The sequence below is a fragment of the Zophobas morio genome, unplaced genomic scaffold (assembly GCF_036711695.1).
Source record: "Zophobas morio isolate AGI-343-1 ecotype UQ-CSIRO unplaced genomic scaffold, CSIRO_AGI_Zmor_V1 ptg000020l, whole genome shotgun sequence".
Lineage (NCBI taxonomy): Eukaryota > Metazoa > Arthropoda > Insecta > Coleoptera > Tenebrionidae > Zophobas > Zophobas morio.
Genome location: NW_026972125.1, coordinates 5,529,991 through 5,549,493, shown reverse-complemented (window position 1 = coordinate 5,549,493; position 19,503 = coordinate 5,529,991). Strand labels below are relative to the sequence as shown.

General features: G+C 25.5%; 2 protein-coding genes across 2 annotated transcripts in view; one reads left to right on the top strand and one right to left on the bottom strand.

Annotated features, from left to right (window-relative positions):
• The window catches only part of LOC135131511 (CCN family member 1), a 187,494-nt gene that overhangs the window by 32,811 nt on the left and 135,180 nt on the right, over positions 1 to 19,503 (bottom strand). The window contains exon 5 of the mRNA XM_064059288.1: positions 1,960 to 2,089. Within this exon, the coding sequence (XP_063915358.1) occupies positions 1,960 to 2,089 (130 nt within the window). The remainder of the gene's footprint in view (positions 1 to 1,959; positions 2,090 to 19,503) is intronic.
• Positions 16,353 to 17,499, top strand: LOC135131512 (fibrinogen C domain-containing protein 1-like). Its single transcript, XM_064059289.1, has 4 exons — positions 16,353 to 16,489; positions 16,537 to 16,939; positions 16,988 to 17,221; positions 17,276 to 17,499. Exons 1-4 carry the CDS (start codon positions 16,406 to 16,408, stop codon positions 17,443 to 17,445), a joined length of 891 nt encoding a protein of 296 aa, XP_063915359.1. The 5' UTR covers positions 16,353 to 16,405; the 3' UTR covers positions 17,446 to 17,499.

Here is a 19,503-nt window from a genome sequence, read left to right as displayed (position 1 = left end):
GTTCAATTTTTGATTTTCCAATTACTCAATTTTTCAAATATTCTTCTTCCATTAATTGTTTTCGTTTCTCGTTGTTCAAATTTTAAATTTTTCAATTTTTGTGGATTTTCAGTTTTTCTTTTTAAATATTCAATTTTAAATTTAGCGATTTTTGGATTTTTTGAGTTTTCAGTTTTTTATTTTTCAATAATTTGATTTTTCGTTTCTTTAATTATTTTTCCATTTATCGATTGTCAATTTTTTCATTTTTCAGTTTTGCAATTTTCGATGATTTCTTTTTTGTAATTTTTAGAAATTTTTCAATGTAGCGATTTTTAATTTTTAAAAATTTTATTTAATTGTATAATTTTTCGAATATTCTAATTAACAAATTCTCATTTTTCAATTTTTCAGTTTTTCCTTTTTTAATTTTTCAATATTGTTAGTTTTCAGCTGTCCAGTTTTGAAGTTTTTGATTTTTCAATTATACTATGGTGCAAATTTTCAATGTCTTAATTTTTGGTTAGGCAATTTCTCAATTTGAATTTCTTAAATTTTTCTATTTTCAGTTAATTTTTGATATTTTTTTTCCTTAATTTCATAATTTTTTGATTTTTCAATTGCATAATTTAGCAATTTTTGTATTTTTAGGTTATTATATCTTTCAATTTTTCAATGATTTAGTTTCCCGATTTTAAAATTTTTTACTTTGTTAATTTTTCGGTTTTTCACTTATAGAATCTTAAATTTCTCGGATTTTCGTGTTTCGAATTCGAATTTTTTGATTTTTTATATTTACAATTTTTCCAGTTTACATTTTATGTACTCGATTTTTCGTTTTTGTGTTTTTTTGTTTTTGCAATATCTGTTTTTAATTTCTGAGTTGTTCACTGTTACAATTTTACAAATTTTCGATTTTAGAGGTTTTTTTTTATTTTCAGCTAATCCGTTTACCATTTTTCGATTTTTCAGTTTTATAATTTTGCAATTTCTTTATTATTACTATTTTGCTAGTTTTTGATTTTCCGATATTTCATTTTTTTTCAATCTTACTATTTTATAATTTCTTATCAGATTTTTCTATTTTTGGATTTTTTGATTGCTGGATTTTTTAATTTTTGTTTTCATTTTTAAATTTTATAATTTTCGATTTTTCATTTTACAATTGTCTAATCCCCAAAAATTTTGGTTTGTCAATTTTGCAATTCTCAGATTTGTCAAGTTTTTTGATTTTTTGATTTTACAATTTCTGGATTTTTAATTTTTCAAATTTATAAACTTGCAGTGGTCTGCTTTCTCAATATTGTGATTTTTGACTTTCTCGTTCTTAACTTTTCTTTTAAGTTTTGCAATTTTTCGATTATTTAATTATTTTTCAATTTTAAAATTTTTCATTTTTTCATGTTGTTTTTCTGATGTTTAATTTTTTACTTTTTCAGTTTCCCGATTTTTCAGCAAAGAAAACTAATTTATTTAAACAGAAATTTTGAAAAATTGTGAGCAGGGATTTTGATTTCGTGTCTTCCTAAAATATGAAAATTGAAAAATCGGCAAATCGAAAATTCAACGGTGCGAAATCTGAAAATTGAAGAAACAATTGAAAAATGGAAAAAATAAAAAATTGAAAAAGTGTAAAATACAAATAGAAAAAATGCAAAACAAAGTCGAAAAATGAAAAAATCGCAAAAATCGAAAAATTGAGAAACCGCAAAATCCACACCTGCATTTTTCCCTTAAAATTAAACCTCCCCTTTCCTCGCCCCGCTTAATTCCAACCCCACACAAAGGTCGCGAGCTTAAAGCGCAATTTCCTGGAACTCCGTTCAGATTTTCATGAGAATTAGGAGCAATCTCGGCGTTCTATTTAAGCTCGTTTACGACGAGGTAGAGTTGGAAAAACAGGTTCAAAACTGTGCGAAACATCCCGCAGGACCCCCTCAAGAAGAGTTGCATCCCTCCGGCTAGCACTTGTCTACATACCAGTCTGGCTGTCGCACATCCACTCCCGGCAGCACTGCTCCGGAACATCCACCAGTCTGGGGTGTTGACAGCTCCCCCTGGGCGAAATGTGTTCCTGCGGGCACAGCGACGAGCACCCATACGTTCCATTCTGTCGAAATAAAAGCCGATCAGTATCGCTCCCGGAAACGCCCGGAGAAATCCGGTGATCGCGCCACCTCAAATAGCGAATGTAAAGCCGGGGTCGGCGACGTGAGGCACGTCGAGGCTGGTAAAGTTTTAAATGTAGCGAATGTGTTATATTCCACCCCCTTCTTCTAAAATTTCCCTTTTTATTTTACGGTGCTAAAGAAAATTTTCAACTTTTCTTTTTTCTATATTTCGATTTTCATTTCTTTGATTTAAAATTTTTTTTTAGTTCCAGATTTCCAATTTTACAATGTTTCAGTTTTAACACTTTTCTAATTTCGTGACTTTAAAATTACACAACTTTATATTTTCACGAATTTTTCAATGTTTTGATTTTTAATTTTTGAAATTTATATATATCTAATTAACAAATTCTCGATTTTCAATTATTCAGTTTTTCCATTTGTCATTTTTCAACATTGTTATTTTTCAACTATCCAATTTTTTAATTTTTCAATTTTACAATAGCGCAAATTTTCAATTTGTAAATTATCTGATTTTTAATTTCTCCATGTATTAATTTTTTATGATGGAATTTTTCAATTTGAATTTTTCGTTTTCACAACTTTTCAATTTCTAAATTTTTATTTTTTTGTTTTTCAATTCTAAAATTTAGCAATTTTTGTAGTTTTAGATTATTCAATTTTTGAATTTTTCAATTATTTGGTTTTTTGATTTTTAAATTTTTGCTTTCTAGTTTTTTCATTTTTCACTTATAGAATTCGGACTCGAAATTTTCGATTTTTCACTCCTACAATATTGCAGTTCGTCAATTTCGAATTATCCGATTTTTTTTTCAAATTTCATTTTCAATGTTTGGATGTTTAATTTTTGGAGTTTTGTATAGGTAATTATATAATTTTCCTGTTTCTGGTATAAAATTTCTCCATTTTTAATCTTTCAGTTTTATATTTTGAAATTTTACAATTTTTCGATATTTTAATTGTGCAATTATTTTTGTTTTTAGAGTTTTAAATAATCAGTTTCATAATCTTGCAATTTTTCGTTTTCACAACATTTCAATTTCTCAATTTTATTTCTTAAATTGTTCTATTTTCAGTTGTTTTTTGATATTTCTTTATTCTTAATTATTCAATTTTTTGGTTTTTTAATTTTATAATTTAGCAATCAAATTTTTCGATATTTCGATTAATTGGTTTTTCGATTTTTCTGATTATTGTGTTTAGAATTCGAAATTTTCGATTTTTCATTTTTACAATATTGCAATTTCTCGATTTCAAATCTTCCGATTTTTTTTTTAATTTCATTTTGTATATTTGTATTTTGTAGTTTTATATAATTATATAGTTTTTCTGCTTCTGTTATAATTGTTTCTCGATTTTCAGTCTTTAAATTTTATGTTCTGAAATTTTTCAATTATTTGATTTTTTAATTTTGCAATTTTTCCGTTTTTAGATGTTTAACTATTCGATCTTGCTATAAATGCAAAAATAAGAAAGTCGAAATCTTGAAAAACTATAATTGAAAACTTAAAAATGCAAAAGACAGATGAAAAAAAAAACAAAAAATGAAAAATCGGGTTATTATAAAATGAAGAAATTGCAAAACTGTAAAACTGAAAAATTGAAAAATTAAAAAAAAAATTGAAAAATCTAAAATCAAAAACAGAAAAATCTCAACATTGTAAAATTGTTACATTGGAAAATGGAGAAATTATAAACCAGACACTGAAAAATAAAAAAATTAAAATCGAATAGATTATAGCAAAATTGAAAATTGTAAAACATAAAAATTGAATAAAGAAAAATTGTGAAAATAAAAAAAATTAAATCTTGCAAAATTATAAAATTGAAAAATCGAAAAATGGTAAAGGGAATAGCTGAAACTAAAAAAAATATGTAAAATTAAAAAATCAAAAAATATAAAACTGAAAGATTGGAAATCGGGAAAAATGATATATTTACATAAAACTTTAAAAATTTAACATTAAGACATTGAAAACTTGAAAAAAAATCGGATAATTTGAAATCGGCGAATTACAATGTTATAAAAATGAAAAATCGAAAAATTCGAATTCGAAACACGAAAATCCGAAAAATTTAAAATTCTGTAAGTGAACAATCGAAAAATTAAAGTAAAAAATTTTAAAATCGCAAAACGAAGTAATTGTAAAATTGAAAAATTTAATAACCTAAAAATACAAAAATTGCTAAATTACACAATTGAAAAATAAAAAAATTCAGTAATTAAGGAAAAAGAAATATCAAAAATTAAATGAAAATAGAAAAATTTAAGAAATAAAAATTGAGAAACTGAAAAGTTGTAAAAACGAAAAATTCAGATTGGGAAATCGCCTAATCAAAAATTAAGACATGGAAAATTGTATAATTGAAAAATCAAAAACTTGAAAAACTGTACAGCTGAAAACTAACAATGTTGAAAAATTAAAAATGGGAAAACTGAAAAATTGAAAAATGAGAATTTGTTAATAAGAATAATCGAAAAATTATACAATTATATAAAAGTTATAAAAATTAAAAATCGAAACATTGAAAAATTTCTAAAAATTAAAAACTGTGTAATTTTAAAGTCGAGAAATTACAAAAGTGTTAAAATTGAAAAATCGTAAATCGGAAATCTAAGATTAAAAAAAAATCATCGAAAATTGTAAAACTGAAAAATTGAAAAATCCAAAAATCTAAATTGAATATTTAAAAAAGAAAAATTGAAAATCGACTAAAAATGGAAAAATTTAGAATTTGAACAACGAAAATCGAAAACGATTAATAGAAAAAGAATATCTGAAAAATTGGGTAATCGAAAAATAAAAAATTGAACGATTTTTCAATTATCCAATTTTTAAGTACTATATTTCCATTTCAATTTTTCGTTTTTAAGAGTTTTAATTTTTCTATTTTTAGTCAATTGGCAACTTTTCTTTTTTGAATATTCGATTTTAAATTTAGCGATTTTTGGATTTGGTGAGTTTTCAGTTTTTCATCTTTCTATATTTCGATTTTTCGTTTCTTTGATTTTTAAATTTTTCCGTTTTTCTGTTTTACAATTTTCGATTTTCATTTTTTTTTAGTTCTAGATTTCCAATTTTACGGTTTTTTAGTTTTAACACTTTCGTGACTTTAAAATTACACAACTTTAATTTTTCACGAATTTTTCAATGTTTCAATTTTTAATTTTTGAAATTTTATATAATTGTATAATTTTTCAGTTATCCTAATTAACAAATACTCGATTTTCAATTATTCAGTTTTCAACATTGTTATTTTTCAACTAGCCAATTTTCAATTTTTTAATTTTTCAATTTTACAATGATGCAAATTTTCAATTTGTAAATTATCCGATTTTTAATTTCTCCATATATTAATTTTTTATGATGGAATTTTTCAATTTCAATTTTTCGTTTTCAACACTTTTCAATTTCTTAATTTTTATTTTTAAAATGTTTCTATTTTCAGATAATTTTTGATATTTCTTTTTTCTTAATTATTCAGTTTTTTGTTTTTCAATTCTAAAATTTAGCAATTTTTGTAGTTTTAGATTATTCAATTTTTCAATTTTTCAATTATTTGGTTTTTCGATTTTTAAATTTTTGCTTTCAATTTTTTTCATTTTTCACTTATAGAATTCGTAGTCGAAATTTTCGATTTTTCACTCCTACAATATTGCAATTCGTCAATTTCGAATTATCCGATTTTTTTTTTAAATTTCATTTTCAATATTTGGATGTTTAATTTTTGGAGTTTTGTATAGGTAATTATATAATTTTCCTGTTTCTGGTATAAAATTTCTCCATTTTTAATCTTTCAGTTTTATATTTTGAAATTTATCAATTTTTCGATATTTTAATTGTGCAATTATTTCTGTTTTTAGAGTTTTAAATAATCAGTTTCATAATCTTGCAATTTTTCGTTTTCACAACATTTCAATTTCTCAATTTTTATTTCTTAAATTGTTCTATTTTCAGTCGTTTTTTGATATTTCTTTATTCTTAATTATTCAATTTTTTGGTTTTTTAATTTTATAATTTTGCAATCAAATTTTTCGATATTTCGATTAATTGGTTTTTCGATTTTTCTGATTATCGTCTTTAGAATTCGAAATTTTCAATTTTTCATTTTTACAATGTTGCAATTTCTCGATTTCAAATCATCCGATTTTTTTTTTAATTTCATTTCGAATATTTGTATTTTGTAGTTTTATATAATTATATAGTTTTTCTGTTTCTGTTATAATTGTTTCTAGATTTTCAGTCTTTAAATTTTATGTTCTGAAATTTTTCAATTATTTGATTTTTTAATTTTGCAATTTTTCCGTTTTTAGATGTTTAACTATTCGATCTTGCTATAAATGCAAAAATAAGAAAGTCGAAATCTTGAAAAACTATAATTGAAAACTTAAAAATGCAAAAGACAGATGAAAAAAAAAAACAAAAAATGAAAAATCGGGTTATTATAAAATGAAGAAATTGCAAAACTGTAAAACTGAAAAATTGAAAAATTAAAAAAAAAATTGAAAAATCTAAAATCAAAAACAGAAAAATCTCAACATTGTAAAATTGTTACATTGGAAATGGAGAAATTATAAACCAGACACTGAAAAATAAAAAAATTAAAATCGAATAGATTATAGCAAAATTGAAAATTGTAAAACATAAAAATTGAATAAAGAAAAATTGTGAAAATAAAAAAAAATTAAATCTTGCAAAATTATAAAATTGAAAAATCGAAAAATGGTAAAGGGAATAGCTGAAACTAAAAAAAATATGTAAAATTAAAAAATCAAAAAATATAAAACTGAAAGATTGGAAATCGGGAAAAATGATATATTTACATAAAACTTTAAAAATTTAACATTAAGACATTGAAAACTTGAAAAAAAATCGGATAATTTGAAATCGGCGAATTACAATGTTATAAAAATGAAAAATCGAAAAATTCGAATTCGAAACACGAAAATCCGAAAAATTTAAAATTTTGTAAGTGAACAATCGAAAAATTAAAGTAAAAAATTTTAAAATCGCAAAACGAAGTAATTGAAAAGTTGAAAAATTTAATAACCTAAAAATACAAAAATTGCTAAATTACACAATTGAAAAATAAAAAAATTCAGTAATTAAGGAAAAAGAAATATCAAAAATTAAATGAAAATAGAAAAATTTAAGAAATAAAAATTGAGAAACTGAAAAGTTGTAAAAACGAAAAATTCAGATTGGGAAATCGCCTAATCAAAAATTAAGACATGGAAACACTGAAAATCAGATCATTTACAAATTGAAAATTTGCACCATTGTATAATTGAAAAATCAAAAACTTGAAAAACTGTACAGCTGAAAACTAACAATGTTGAAAAATTAAAAATGGGAAAACTGAAAAATTGAAAAATGAGAATTTGTTAATAAGAATAATCGAAAAATTATACAATTATATAAAAGTTATAAAAATTAAAAATCGAAACATTGAAAAATTTCTAAAAATTAAAAACTGTGTAATTTTAAAGACGAGAAATTACAAAAGTGTTAAAATTGAAAAATCGTAAAATTGGAAATCTGAAAAATGGAAAATTCCAAAAATCTAAATTGAATATTTAAAAAAGAAAAATTGAAAATCGACTAAAAATGGAAAAATTTAAAATTTGAACAACGAGAATCGAAAACGATTAATGGAAAAAGAATATCTGAAAAATTGGGTAATCGAAAAATAAAAAATTGAATGATTTTTCAATTATCCAATTTTTAAGTACTATATTTCCATTTCAATTTTTCGTTTTTAAGAGTTTTAATTTTTCTATTTTTAGTCAATTGGCAACTTTTCTTTATTGAATATTCGATTTTAAATTTAGCGATTTTTGGATTTGGTGAGTTTTCAGTTTTTCTTCCTTCTATATTTCGATTTTTCGTTTTTTTGATTTTTAAATTTTTCGATTTGTCAATTTTTCCGTTTTTCTGTTTTACAATTTTCGATTTTGGTTTTTTTAGTTCTAGATTTCCAATTTTACGATTTTTCAGTTTTAACACTTTTTTAATTTCGTGACTTTGAAAAAAAATAAAATTACACAACTTTATATTTTCAATGCTTCGATTTTTAATTTTTGAAATTTTATATAATTGAATAGTTTTTCGATTTTCAAATACTCAGATTTTCCATTTTTCATTTTTTAACATTGTTATTTTTCAACTCGCCAATTTTTCAATTTTTTAATTTTTCAATGATTGTTTTTGTAAAATTATCTGATTTTTAATTTCTCCATGTATTAATTTTAATGACGGAATTTCTCAATTTGAATTTTTCGTTTTCACAAGTTTTCAATTTCTCAATTTTTATTTTTAAAATTTCTCTATTTTCTGATAATTTTTGATATTTCTTTTTTCTTAATTATTCAATTTTTGGTTTTTCAATTTTATAATTTAGCAATTTTTGAATTTGTAGATTATTAATTAATTTTTCAATTTTTCAATTATTTGGTTTTTCGATTTTTAAATTTTTTCTTGGTAACTTTTTGATTTTTCACTTATAGAATTCGAACCCGAAATTTTCGATTTTTCGCTCCTACAATCTTGCAATTCCTGAATTTCAAATTATCCGATATTTTTTCAAATTTCATTTTCAAAATTTTGATGTTTAGTTTTGGAGTTTAATATAGATAATTATCTAATTTTTCTGTTTCTGTTATAAAATTTCTCGATTTTTAATTTTTGAGTTTTATATTTTGGAATTTTTCAATTTTTGATTTTTTAATTTTGCAATTGTTTCTGTTTTTAGAGTTTTAATTAATTAGTTTCATAATCTTGCAATTTTTCGTTTTCATAACTTTTCAATTTCTCAATTATTATAAATTAAATTTTTTTTATTTTCAGATAATTTTTGCTATTTCTTTTTTCTTAATTAAACAGTTTTTTGTTTTTCAATTTTAAAATTTAGCAATTTTTGTAGTTTTAGATTATTAAATGTTTCAATTTTTCAATTATTTGGTTTTTCGATTTTTAAATTTTTGCTTTCTAATTTTTTGATTTTTCACTTATAGAATTCGAACTCGAAATTTTCGATTTTTCACTCCTACAATATTGCAATTCCTCAACTTCAAATTACCCGATTTTTTTTTCAAATTTCATTTTCAATGTTAGGATGTTTAATTTTTGGAGTTTTACATAGATAAATTATTTAATTTTTCTGTTTCTGTTATGAAATTTCTCGATTTTTAGTCTTTCAGTTTTATATTTTGGAATTTTTCAATTTTTTTGATTTTTGAATTTTGCAATTATTTCTGTTTTTAGAGTTTTAAATAAATCAGTTTCAAAATCTTGCAATTTTTCTCTTTTCAGTTGTTTTTTGATATTTATTTTTTAATTATTCAATTTTTTGGTTTTTCAATTTTATAATTTAGCAATTTTTGTATTTTTAGATTATAAAATTTTTCAATATTTCAATAAATTGTTTTTTCGATTTTTCCTTTTTACAATATTGCAAGTCTCAATTTCAAATCATCCGATTTTGTTTTCAAATTTCATTTTGAATGTTTGTATTTTGTAGTTTTATATAATTATATAATTTTTCTGTTTCTGTTATAAAGTTTCTCGACTTTCAATCTTTAAATTTTATGTTTTGAAATTTTTCAATTTGTCAGTTTTTGGATTTTTAACTTTTCAATTTTATAATGTTTCATTATTACGATTTTGCATTTCTTTTCTTCGTAGAAAAATTTGAAGGAATTTTAGAACTTTATGTTGTTTTTGAATAAATTTGAAAAAATCTTCTTGGAAGTTCCGATTTTGTAGTTTTAGAAAAATTTGAAAAATTCTTGCTGGCATTTGATGTTTTGTTCGTGAATAAATTTGGAAAAATCTAGATAACTCCAGCATTTTCAGAGGAATTTGGAAAAATCTTGGGAGCTCCTGATGTTTTATTTTTAGAAGAAATTAAAAAAAAAAATTGTTGTCTGGTGTTTTTTTCGTAGAAGAATTCGAACGAATTTCGGGAATTGTGGTGTTTTGTTTTTAAAAAAATTTAAAAGACAATTGGTGTTTTTAGAATAATTTTGAAGAATTTTGCCGACATTTGATATTTTGTTTGGGAATAAATTTGAAAAAATTTTACTCATAATATTTTTAGAAGGATTTTTAAAATATCTTGCTATCTATGCGTTCATTATTATTTATAAATAAAAATTAATCAAAGCTGTTTATGAACACCCTCTATATTTTTTAATTCATCAGCTGGATTAGAAATGAAGTTTTAAGGAACAATTTTTCTAGATCTAATACCAAATTATTTTGACATTAAAGTCGTCATTTCGTGTCGACTCTTTTAAAAACGACGTATCAGCTCAAGGCACTCTAGGTCTATCGAAGAACTAGGGCACGGGTTTGGCAATAATTCCGGTGATTTTGTGATGGGCTAAATAAAAAACGTGCTACAAATAGCGTCAGGTTTTCGATCGTCCCTCTAACTAAGTTTTATCAGACGTGCCGGGTAATCTTTCTCCGGTGGACCCAATACGTACCTTTTCAACCCTAAAGCGAACTTGTAAATGTAGCTCCGGAATCTTTGACATGACACACGGCCCAAAGCCTCTCCAAACTTTTAAATAGGCCCTTTATGGAAACACCAAATAAAGTTTTAAGTAGGTAAGTTTACGAACGAGGGAGTATTATATTCGAATGTCTCCCGAAAGAAAGTTGAAAAACTTGGAGCTCATTTTAATTGGTAATTAAGTCGGGCTACATTGTCATTTCTGCGGAGAAATGTGGAAAATCCTGTTGATTTTTCTTATTTTCCGAACGATTTGTTTTATTGCGAGCTCGCGATTGTGAGGTGGAGTTGTGTTGAACGGGGTTTTAAGAGACAGAGATGCTGAAATGGCAGAAGCGACCTTTTCCAAGGAATAATGGACACAAATAGGGGAGGAAAAAAATGTTTGCTCGGCGAATGGGGTGAAGTGTTTTTATTAAAGAGCGTATGTTAACGGTTTTGAGCTTGGCTGCTTTGATTAAACGAGTGTTTTTTTGCAAATTTATGGTTTGCGAGCTTTGGAATTTCGCGAAAGAGCTTCGCTGTTATTAAATGGCGCTCCGTTTTATTGTGATAATAGTTAAATGGGTTTTTAATGCATTTTCTTGCTATTTGTGATTATATATCTATATTATATAGCTATATGAAAGGATAGTCGAGTCTGAGCAGTACAGGATCGTCCCTGAGGTCAAGTCGACAAAGCACAAGGCGACAACAAATGTTCAATAAAAAGAAGTCAGGTCAAATGAGGTCAAACTGAGCTAGGGGCCCCACTATATACATAACTACTAACATCAAATGCCCCCAAGATGCTAATGAATTCTTCTAAAAAAAAAGCGCAAAATGTTTTTAAATTCTTATAGAAATGGAAGTTCAGAACTCCCGAGAAGATTCTTTCAAATTTATCCAAAAATAAAACACCAAAGAGCCCAAGATTTTTTAAAATTCTTTTTATTTCACGTTTTTCTAAAGATAAAACACTAGGAACTTCAAGATGTTTTGAAATTTAGTCAGAAACAAAACATCAAATTTCCAAGATTTTTTTAAGTTCTTCTGGAAACAAAAAACCAGGGGTCCCCAGAATTTTTTGATTTTTCTAAAAATAAAAGATCAGAACTTCCAAGAAATTTATATCAAATTACTAACTAGTAACAAAACACTTGAGATTTTTTTAATTTCTTCTAAAAATAAAACACTAGAAACCCCAAAGACTTTCAAATTCCTCGTAAAATAAAACACTACGGACATCTAGCTTTTTCAAAATTTATTCAAAAACAAAACATCAAGTGTCCCGACGATTTTTTCAAATTTGTCTGAAAATAAAACACCAGGAGTCCCCAGAATTTTTCAGATTCTTCTAAAAATGAAATATCAGAAATTCCAAGAAGGTTTTTTCAAATTTATTCAAGAACAAGACACCACAGATCCGAAAATTTCTTTAAATTCTTCTAGTAAGAAAACACCAGAAACCCCAAGATTTTTTAATTTCTTCTAAAAATAAAACACTACGGGACACCAACACATTTTCAAACTCTTCTAAAATTAAAACGTTAGGAATATTTAGATTTTATCAAATTTATTCACAAATAAAACATCGAATGTCTCCAGGATTCTTTCAAATTCTCCTAAAAATAAAACAGGGGGTCCCTGAAAATTTTTTAAATTCTCATAGAATTAAAAAATCAGAACTCCCGAGAAGATCCTTTCAAATTTATCCAAAAACAAAACACCATGGATTTCAAGATTTCTTCGAATTCTTCTAAGAATAAAACACCAAAGAGCCCAAGATTTTTTAGATTTCTTCTTATTTCACATTTTTCTAAAAATAAAACCCAGGACCTTAAAGTTTTTTTGAAATTTAGTCACAATCGAAACATCACATGCCCAAGATTCTTTCAGATTTTTTTAAAAATAAACACTTAAATTTCCAAAATTCCAAAATATAAAACTGAAACATTAAAAATCGAGAAATTTAATAACAGAAACAGAAAAAATTTAAATATCCAAACATTAAAAATGAAATTTGAAAAAAATTCGGATAATTTGAAGTTGGGGAATTGCAATATTGTGGGACTGAAAAATCGAAAATTTCGGGTTCGAATTCTATAAGTGAAAAATCAAAAAATTATAAAGCAAAAATTTAAAAATCGAAAAACCAAATAATCGAAAAATTGAAAAATTTAATAACCCAAAACTACAAAAATTGCAAATTTATAAAATTGAAAAACCAAAAATTGAATAATTGCCTAAGTAAAAAGAAATATCAAAAATTATGTGAATATAGAAAAATTTTAAAAATAAAAATCGAGAAATTGAAAAGTTTTGAAAACGAAAAATTGCAAGATTTTGAAACTGATTAATTAAAACTCTAAAACAGAAATAATTCCAAAATTCAAAAATCAAAAAATTGAAAAACTCCAAAATATAAAACTGAAAGATTAAAAATCGAGAAATTTTATAACAGAAACAGAAAATTATATAATTATCTACATTAAACTCCAAAAATTAAACATTCAAACATTGAAAATGAAATTTGAAAAAAAAATCGGATGATTTGAAATTGAGGAATTGCAATATTGTAGGAGTGAAAAATCGAAAATTTCGAGTTCGAATTCTATAAGTGAAAAAATCAAAAAACTACAAAGCAAAAATTTAAAAATCGAAGAACCAAATAATTGAAAAATTGAAAAATTTAATAATCTAAAACTACAAAAATTGCTAAATTTTAAAACTGAAAAATCAAAAAATTAAAAATCCATAAATTTAAAATTGAGAAGTCAAAAGATCAGAAGATCGAGAAAAAGAAACGTCAAAAAAACTGAAAAGTTTGAAATTTAAAAATTACAAGAATTAAAAAAATTATGTAGTTGAAAAATTGAAAACTTGAGTAATCAAAAAATCCAAAATTTAAACTGGAAAAATGGAATAATCGAAATATAGAAAATAATAAAACTGAAATATCGAAAAATTGATAAAAGGAAGGAAAATTTAAAAATCGAAAAATGGAGAAAAATGAAAAATTGAGAAAACGAAAAATTGAAAAATCAAAAAGTAGAAAACTGAGAAGTCGAAAAATCGAAACGCCAAAACACTGAAAAATCTCAAAATTAAAAATTCGAAAAGCCAAAAAATAGGAATATCGAAGAACTAAAAAATCGAAGAATCTAAAATTTTGAAAAGTTAAAATATCGAAATATCTAAAAATTGAAGCGTCAAAAATTTGAAAATCATGAAATCGAAACAAAAAATTCAAAAAATTGAAACATTCAAAAACCTAAAATTTAAATATAGAAAAATCGAAAAATTAAACAGTTGAAAACCCGGAAAACAGAACAATCGAAAAATTTAAAATAAGAGGTCAGAAAATCGAAAGATCCAGAAAACGAAACGTCAAAAAACTGAAAAATCTAAAATTAAAAAATTCGAAAAATTATAAACACAAATATCAAAGAACCGAAAAATCGAAAAACCGAGAAATTGGAAAATGTCAAAGAGTTGAAAAGTCGAATAATTGTGAAATCGAAATAGGGCAAAATCAAAAATCCGAAAAGTTAAAAATTAACAAAAATCGATAAAGTGAAAAATCCAAAAACGAGATATCAAAAAATTGAAAAACCAAAAAATTAAAAATCCATAAATTTAAACTTGAGAAGTCAAAAAATCAAAAGATCGAGAAAAAAAAAACGTCAAAAAACTGAAAAGTCTAAAATTTAAAAATTACGATAACTAAAAAGTTATGTAGTTGAAAAATTGAAAACTTGAGTAATCGAAGAATCTAAGATTTAAACTGGAAAAATTGAAAAATCCAAATATTGAAAATAATAAAACTGAAATATCGAAATATTAATTAACGGAAGGAAAATTGAAAAATCGAAAAACTGAAAAATCCCAAAAATTAAGAAAAGAAATCGAGAGATCAAAAAATTGAGAAATCGTAAAACCCGAAAATCAAAAGATCGAGAAATGCCGAAATCGAAAAATCCAAAAATGAGAAATCGAAACGGGCCAAATGTAAAAAAAAATTAAAATTATAAAAAATCGAAAAATCGAAACATCGAAATCTCTATAAATCGAGGAAAATGAAGGATTGAAAAAACGAATAATTGAAATATCAAAAAGTGGAAAACTGAGAAGTCGAAAAAATCGAAACGTTAAAACACTGAAAAATCTCAAAATTAAAAATTCGAAAAACCAAAAAATAGAAATATCGAAAAAGTAAAAAATCGAAGAATCTAAAATTTAGAAAAGTTAAAATAGTGAAATATCTAAAAATTGAAGCGTCAAAAATTTTAAAATCATCAAATCGAAACAAAAAATTCGAAAAATTGAAACATTCAAAAACCTAACATTTAAATATAGAAAAATCGAAAAATTAAACAGTTGAAAACCCGGAAAACAGAACAATCGAAAAATTTAAAATAAGAGGTCAAAAAATCGAAAGATCCAGCAATCGAAACGTCAAAAAACGGAAAAATTATAACTAAAAAAATCTAAAATTTAACAATTACAAAAATTAAAAATTATGTAGTTGGAAAATTGAGAACTTGAGTAATCGAAAAATCAGAAATTTTAAAAATTGAAAAATTAAAATATCGAAAAATTTAAAACTCGAGAAATCGAAAAATCTAAAATTTAAACTGGATATATTGAAAATAATAAAACTGAAATATCGAAAAATTGATTAACGGAAGGAAAATTGAAAAATCGAAAAACTGAAAAATCCCAAAATTAAGAAAAGAAATCGCGAGACCAAAAAATTGAAAAATTGAAAAACCAAGAAATCGGAAAAACGAAACACCGAAAAATTCATAAACTGAAATATCGAGAAATCGAAATATCAAAAGATCGAGATATACCGAACTCGAAAAGCCGAAAAATTGAGAAATCGAAAAATCGAGAAATTTAAAAATGCGTAATATTTAAAATTGAAAACTTTAAAAATCGAAAGATTGAGAAATAGAAACGCCAAAGAACTGAAAAATCTACAATCTAAAAATTGCAAAGATTGAAAAGGAAAGATATTATAGAGGTAAAAATTCAAAAATTTTAAAAATTGAAAAATCGAAGAATTGAAGAATCGAAATATTAAAATAAAAAATCAGAAGCTTGAAAACTGGAAGAACAGACGAACTGGATAACTGAACCATCAAAGCTTTAAAAAGTCTAGTCAAATCTAAAAATGGGAAAATCAAAAAATAGATTTCGATTTAGAAACGTCAAAAATTAGAGAATCGAAAATTTAAAAAATTGGAAAATTAACAAATCCAGAAATGAATAAAGGGAAAAATGAAGAAATCGAAAAATCCAAACTGCGAGGCTGTGATCAGTACGTCCAACTTACCCCAAATTTTCCGGTGGTAAAATAAACGCAGAAAGAAGAACCAACAGAAGCATAACGTCAAAAGTATGATCACAAGGAGAGAAGACCAGCAACTTGCGAAATTTTGGGAAATCTAACTATGAGGAAAAACTAAGTGAAAAAATGGTAGGTCAAACCACAAAAAAAAACACCGAAGAACATAAGATTTAAAAATAGATTTTGGCAGACGAGATACTTTCTAAGAGACGAGAGGGTGGGTGGGCGGGGCTAGTACCTGCTAAGATAAGACTGAAATGAAGTTGATGACGTGTGGGATTTTCAGTATTTACAAATTAAGAAGATATCATATTATAAACTGTAACCTATTTTATATTTAACCAATTATCAGCACATGTTATGAGATAACCTCCACTATAAGAAACGTATAAATAAAATGCCGGCAAGACAGTGACTGTATAACCTACAAAGCGACAAAATGGCCACTGACGTTCTAGGTTTACGTCCTTTTGTGATTTTAGGCGTTATATTAGTCGGTCTAGCTAGTGCACCTCGGCCTGTCGTAAGTCCACTTGATTTATTTATGCACACTTACTTACTATTTTCTAGTTGAGTACCGTCTCCACCACCGAACACCCCTACGAAGACCACAGACCCGCCTGGTTTTTCAACCTCACCAAACGCCTAGGAAACCTAGAGTCCCAAAATGCCCAAATCTTGACCACCTTAAACACTGTCACTCAAAAACTTGCCCAACACCCATCCAACTGCCTCGAGGTACAACAACGAGGCCATAATGCATCCGGAGTCTACAACATACAGCCAAAATTTTCACCAAAACCGTTTCCCGTGTACTGCAACATGGAGACACACGGAGGAGGGTGGACCTACTTCATCCACAGGAACAGCGGCCAACTGGATTTTTACTTGAAGTGGAACGACTACAAAATCGGGTTTGGTGACCTGAGAGGGGAACACTGGCTAGGTTTGGAGCACCTGCATCACCTCACTGGCAAGGCTTCCAAACAAACCTAAACACCTGGTAATATTCCAGTTTCAGCTTCTGACGATAACGAAATTTTGGTGGAAATGGCGGACTGGGATGGAGTGAGCGCGTACGCTCTTTATGATGCTTTTTTCGTGGGCTCGGAGGAAACGGGGTACGCTTTGAAAGCTCTGGGTGTCTACTCGGGGGACGCTGGGGACTCCATGGGTGGCTACGCTGGTATGAAATTTACCACGCAAGATAAGGATCAGGATACACGGGTCAAAAGTAACTGCGCGGTCGACGAATGTGGGTGAAAAGCGATTTTTTTTTTTTTTGGTTTTGTTGATGATGGGTTTGTAGATGGAGCTTGGTGGTACATCGCTTGTAGTGGGAGTAATCCGACGTCGAGGTATTTGAAACAGGCGAGGCAAGCCCCCTACATGTATAATATAATGTACTGGTATAGCTTCAGAGGAGCCGACTATAGTCTGAAAATGATGAGAATGATGGTAAGACCTCGAAGAACCTAAGGAGTGTAGCTGCAAGCTCTCAAATAAAGTTTTTTAATAATTTTATTAGAAAATTTTAGATGAAATTTTATTCCGTCAATATACATATTGATTTAAAATTTTTTTCTTTCATTTTATGCCTTTTCGTTCTCTCATTTTTTATTTTTTAATTTCACAATTTTGAAATTTGCAAATCGAAACACTAAAGAATCGAAAGTCTGGACCATTGACAAACAAAAATTAAAAAAGTAAAGATCGGAAAAAGTTATGAATCGAAAAATTGGAAAGAAGAAGGCAACAATGAATCGAAAAATTGGAAAACACGATAATTGTAAAATCGAAAAATTGTGGAATCGTCAAAATTGTGACGTCGAAAAATTGTAACAATGAAACATCGAAAAATTGAAAAGTTGAAAAATTCTAAAGCGCTAAACTTGAAAAAGTAAAAAATTTCGAAAATTACGTTTATAATAGAATATTTAAAATGAAAACTAGAGAAATTGTAACTCAAAAAATTGCAAAATCTAAACTCTGAAACATTCAAAAATAAATTAGAAAATCGAAAAGTTTAAAAATCGAGAAATTGAAAGATCGGAAGATCTAGAAATCGAAAATTTAAACTTAAAAAAACAATAAATCGAAAAATTGAAAAATATAAATATCAAAGTTTCCATAAATCGAGAAAAAATTTAGAACCGGTAAACTGAAAAATTGAAAATTCAAAAATTTTGAAAATTTCAAAAACCGGAAAATTTAAAAGCAAGTGAAGTCAAAAACTTAAAAAATCTAAATACATATTTAGAAATTCGAAAGTCGAAAAATTGGAAAAGTGAAAAATTTAAAAATGAAAATTTGGAGAGTTACATGTCGTAAAACTGAAGAAACCAAAGAAAGAAAATTAAAAATGCAAAGCGAAAAATTGAAGAAACGAAAAATTGAAAAAATTGAAATTGCAAAAACAAAAAATTGTCAAAATAAAGAATATAAAATCCAAAACGAAAAATTCAAGAAATGAAAATTGAAAAGTCGGGAAAATGTAAATCCAAAAATTGCAAAATCTAAACTATGAAACATCCAAAAGTTGGAAAATCGGAAAACTGAAAAATATTAAAATGAAAACTCGGTGAAAAAAATGAAAAACTAAAAAATTGCAAATAGAAAAATTTAAGAAACAAAAAATTTAGGAAGCAAAGAAATTCTAAATCTATGTGCTGAGAAATTTGAAAGTTGGAAAATTGAAAAACTGTAAAGGAAAGAGTCGAAAAAATTAAAATTAGAAAAACAAAATATTGAAATAGGTACTTACTTAAAAAAAAATAAATTGGAAAATCGAAAAGTTTAAAAGTCGTAAAACCGAGAAATCGAAATTGAGAAATAGAAATAGAAATCGAAAAGTAGAGAGGCTGCAAAATCGAAAAATTGAAAAATAGAAATATCAAAGTTTCGATAAATCGAGAAATTGAAGAATTTAGAAACGGTAAACTGAAAAATTGATAATTAACAAATTTTCAAATTTGAAAAATTGAAAAACCGAAAAATTTAAAAGCAAGAAGTCAAAAACTTAAAAAATCTAAATACATATTTAGAAATTCGAATGTTGAAAAATTAGAAAACTGAAAAATTTTAAAATGAAAACTCGGAGAATTACATGTCGTAAGATTGAAGAAACTCAAAAATGAATTAAAAATGCAAATCGAAAAATCGAAGAAACGAAAAATTGAAAAAACAAAAAATTGCAGAAATAAAGAATATAAAAATCCAAAACGAAAAATTCAAGAAATGAAAATTGAAAAATAAACAAAATCGAAGAACTGAAAAATCCAAAAACAAAAGAGTCGAAAAAATTAGAATTAGAAAAACAAAACATTGAAATACTTAAAAAAAAAAAATATTGGAAAAGTGAAAAGTTTAAAAATCGAAACTGAGAAATTGAAACATCGAAAGATCTAGAAATCGAGAAGCTGAGGAGCCGCAAAATCGAAAAAGTGGAAGAAAAATTTAAACTTAAAAAACGATAAATCGAAAAACCGAAAAACCGAAACATCAAAATTTCGATAAATCGAGAATCGAATAATCAAA

What these genes read in the sequence shown, in the direction of transcription:
- LOC135131512 (XM_064059289.1), top strand. Translation starts at nt 16,406, where the DNA reads ATGGCCACTGACGTTCTAGGTTTACGTCCTTTTGTGATTTTAGGCGTT. An exon ending in CTAGTGCACCTCGGCCTGTC is followed by an intron (nt 16,490 to 16,536) that starts GTAAGTCCACTT and finishes ACTATTTTCTAG; the next exon opens with TTGAGTACCGTCTCCACCAC. An exon ending in TAACTGCGCGGTCGACGAAT is followed by an intron (nt 17,222 to 17,275) that starts GTGGGTGAAAAG and finishes ATGGGTTTGTAG; the next exon opens with ATGGAGCTTGGTGGTACATC.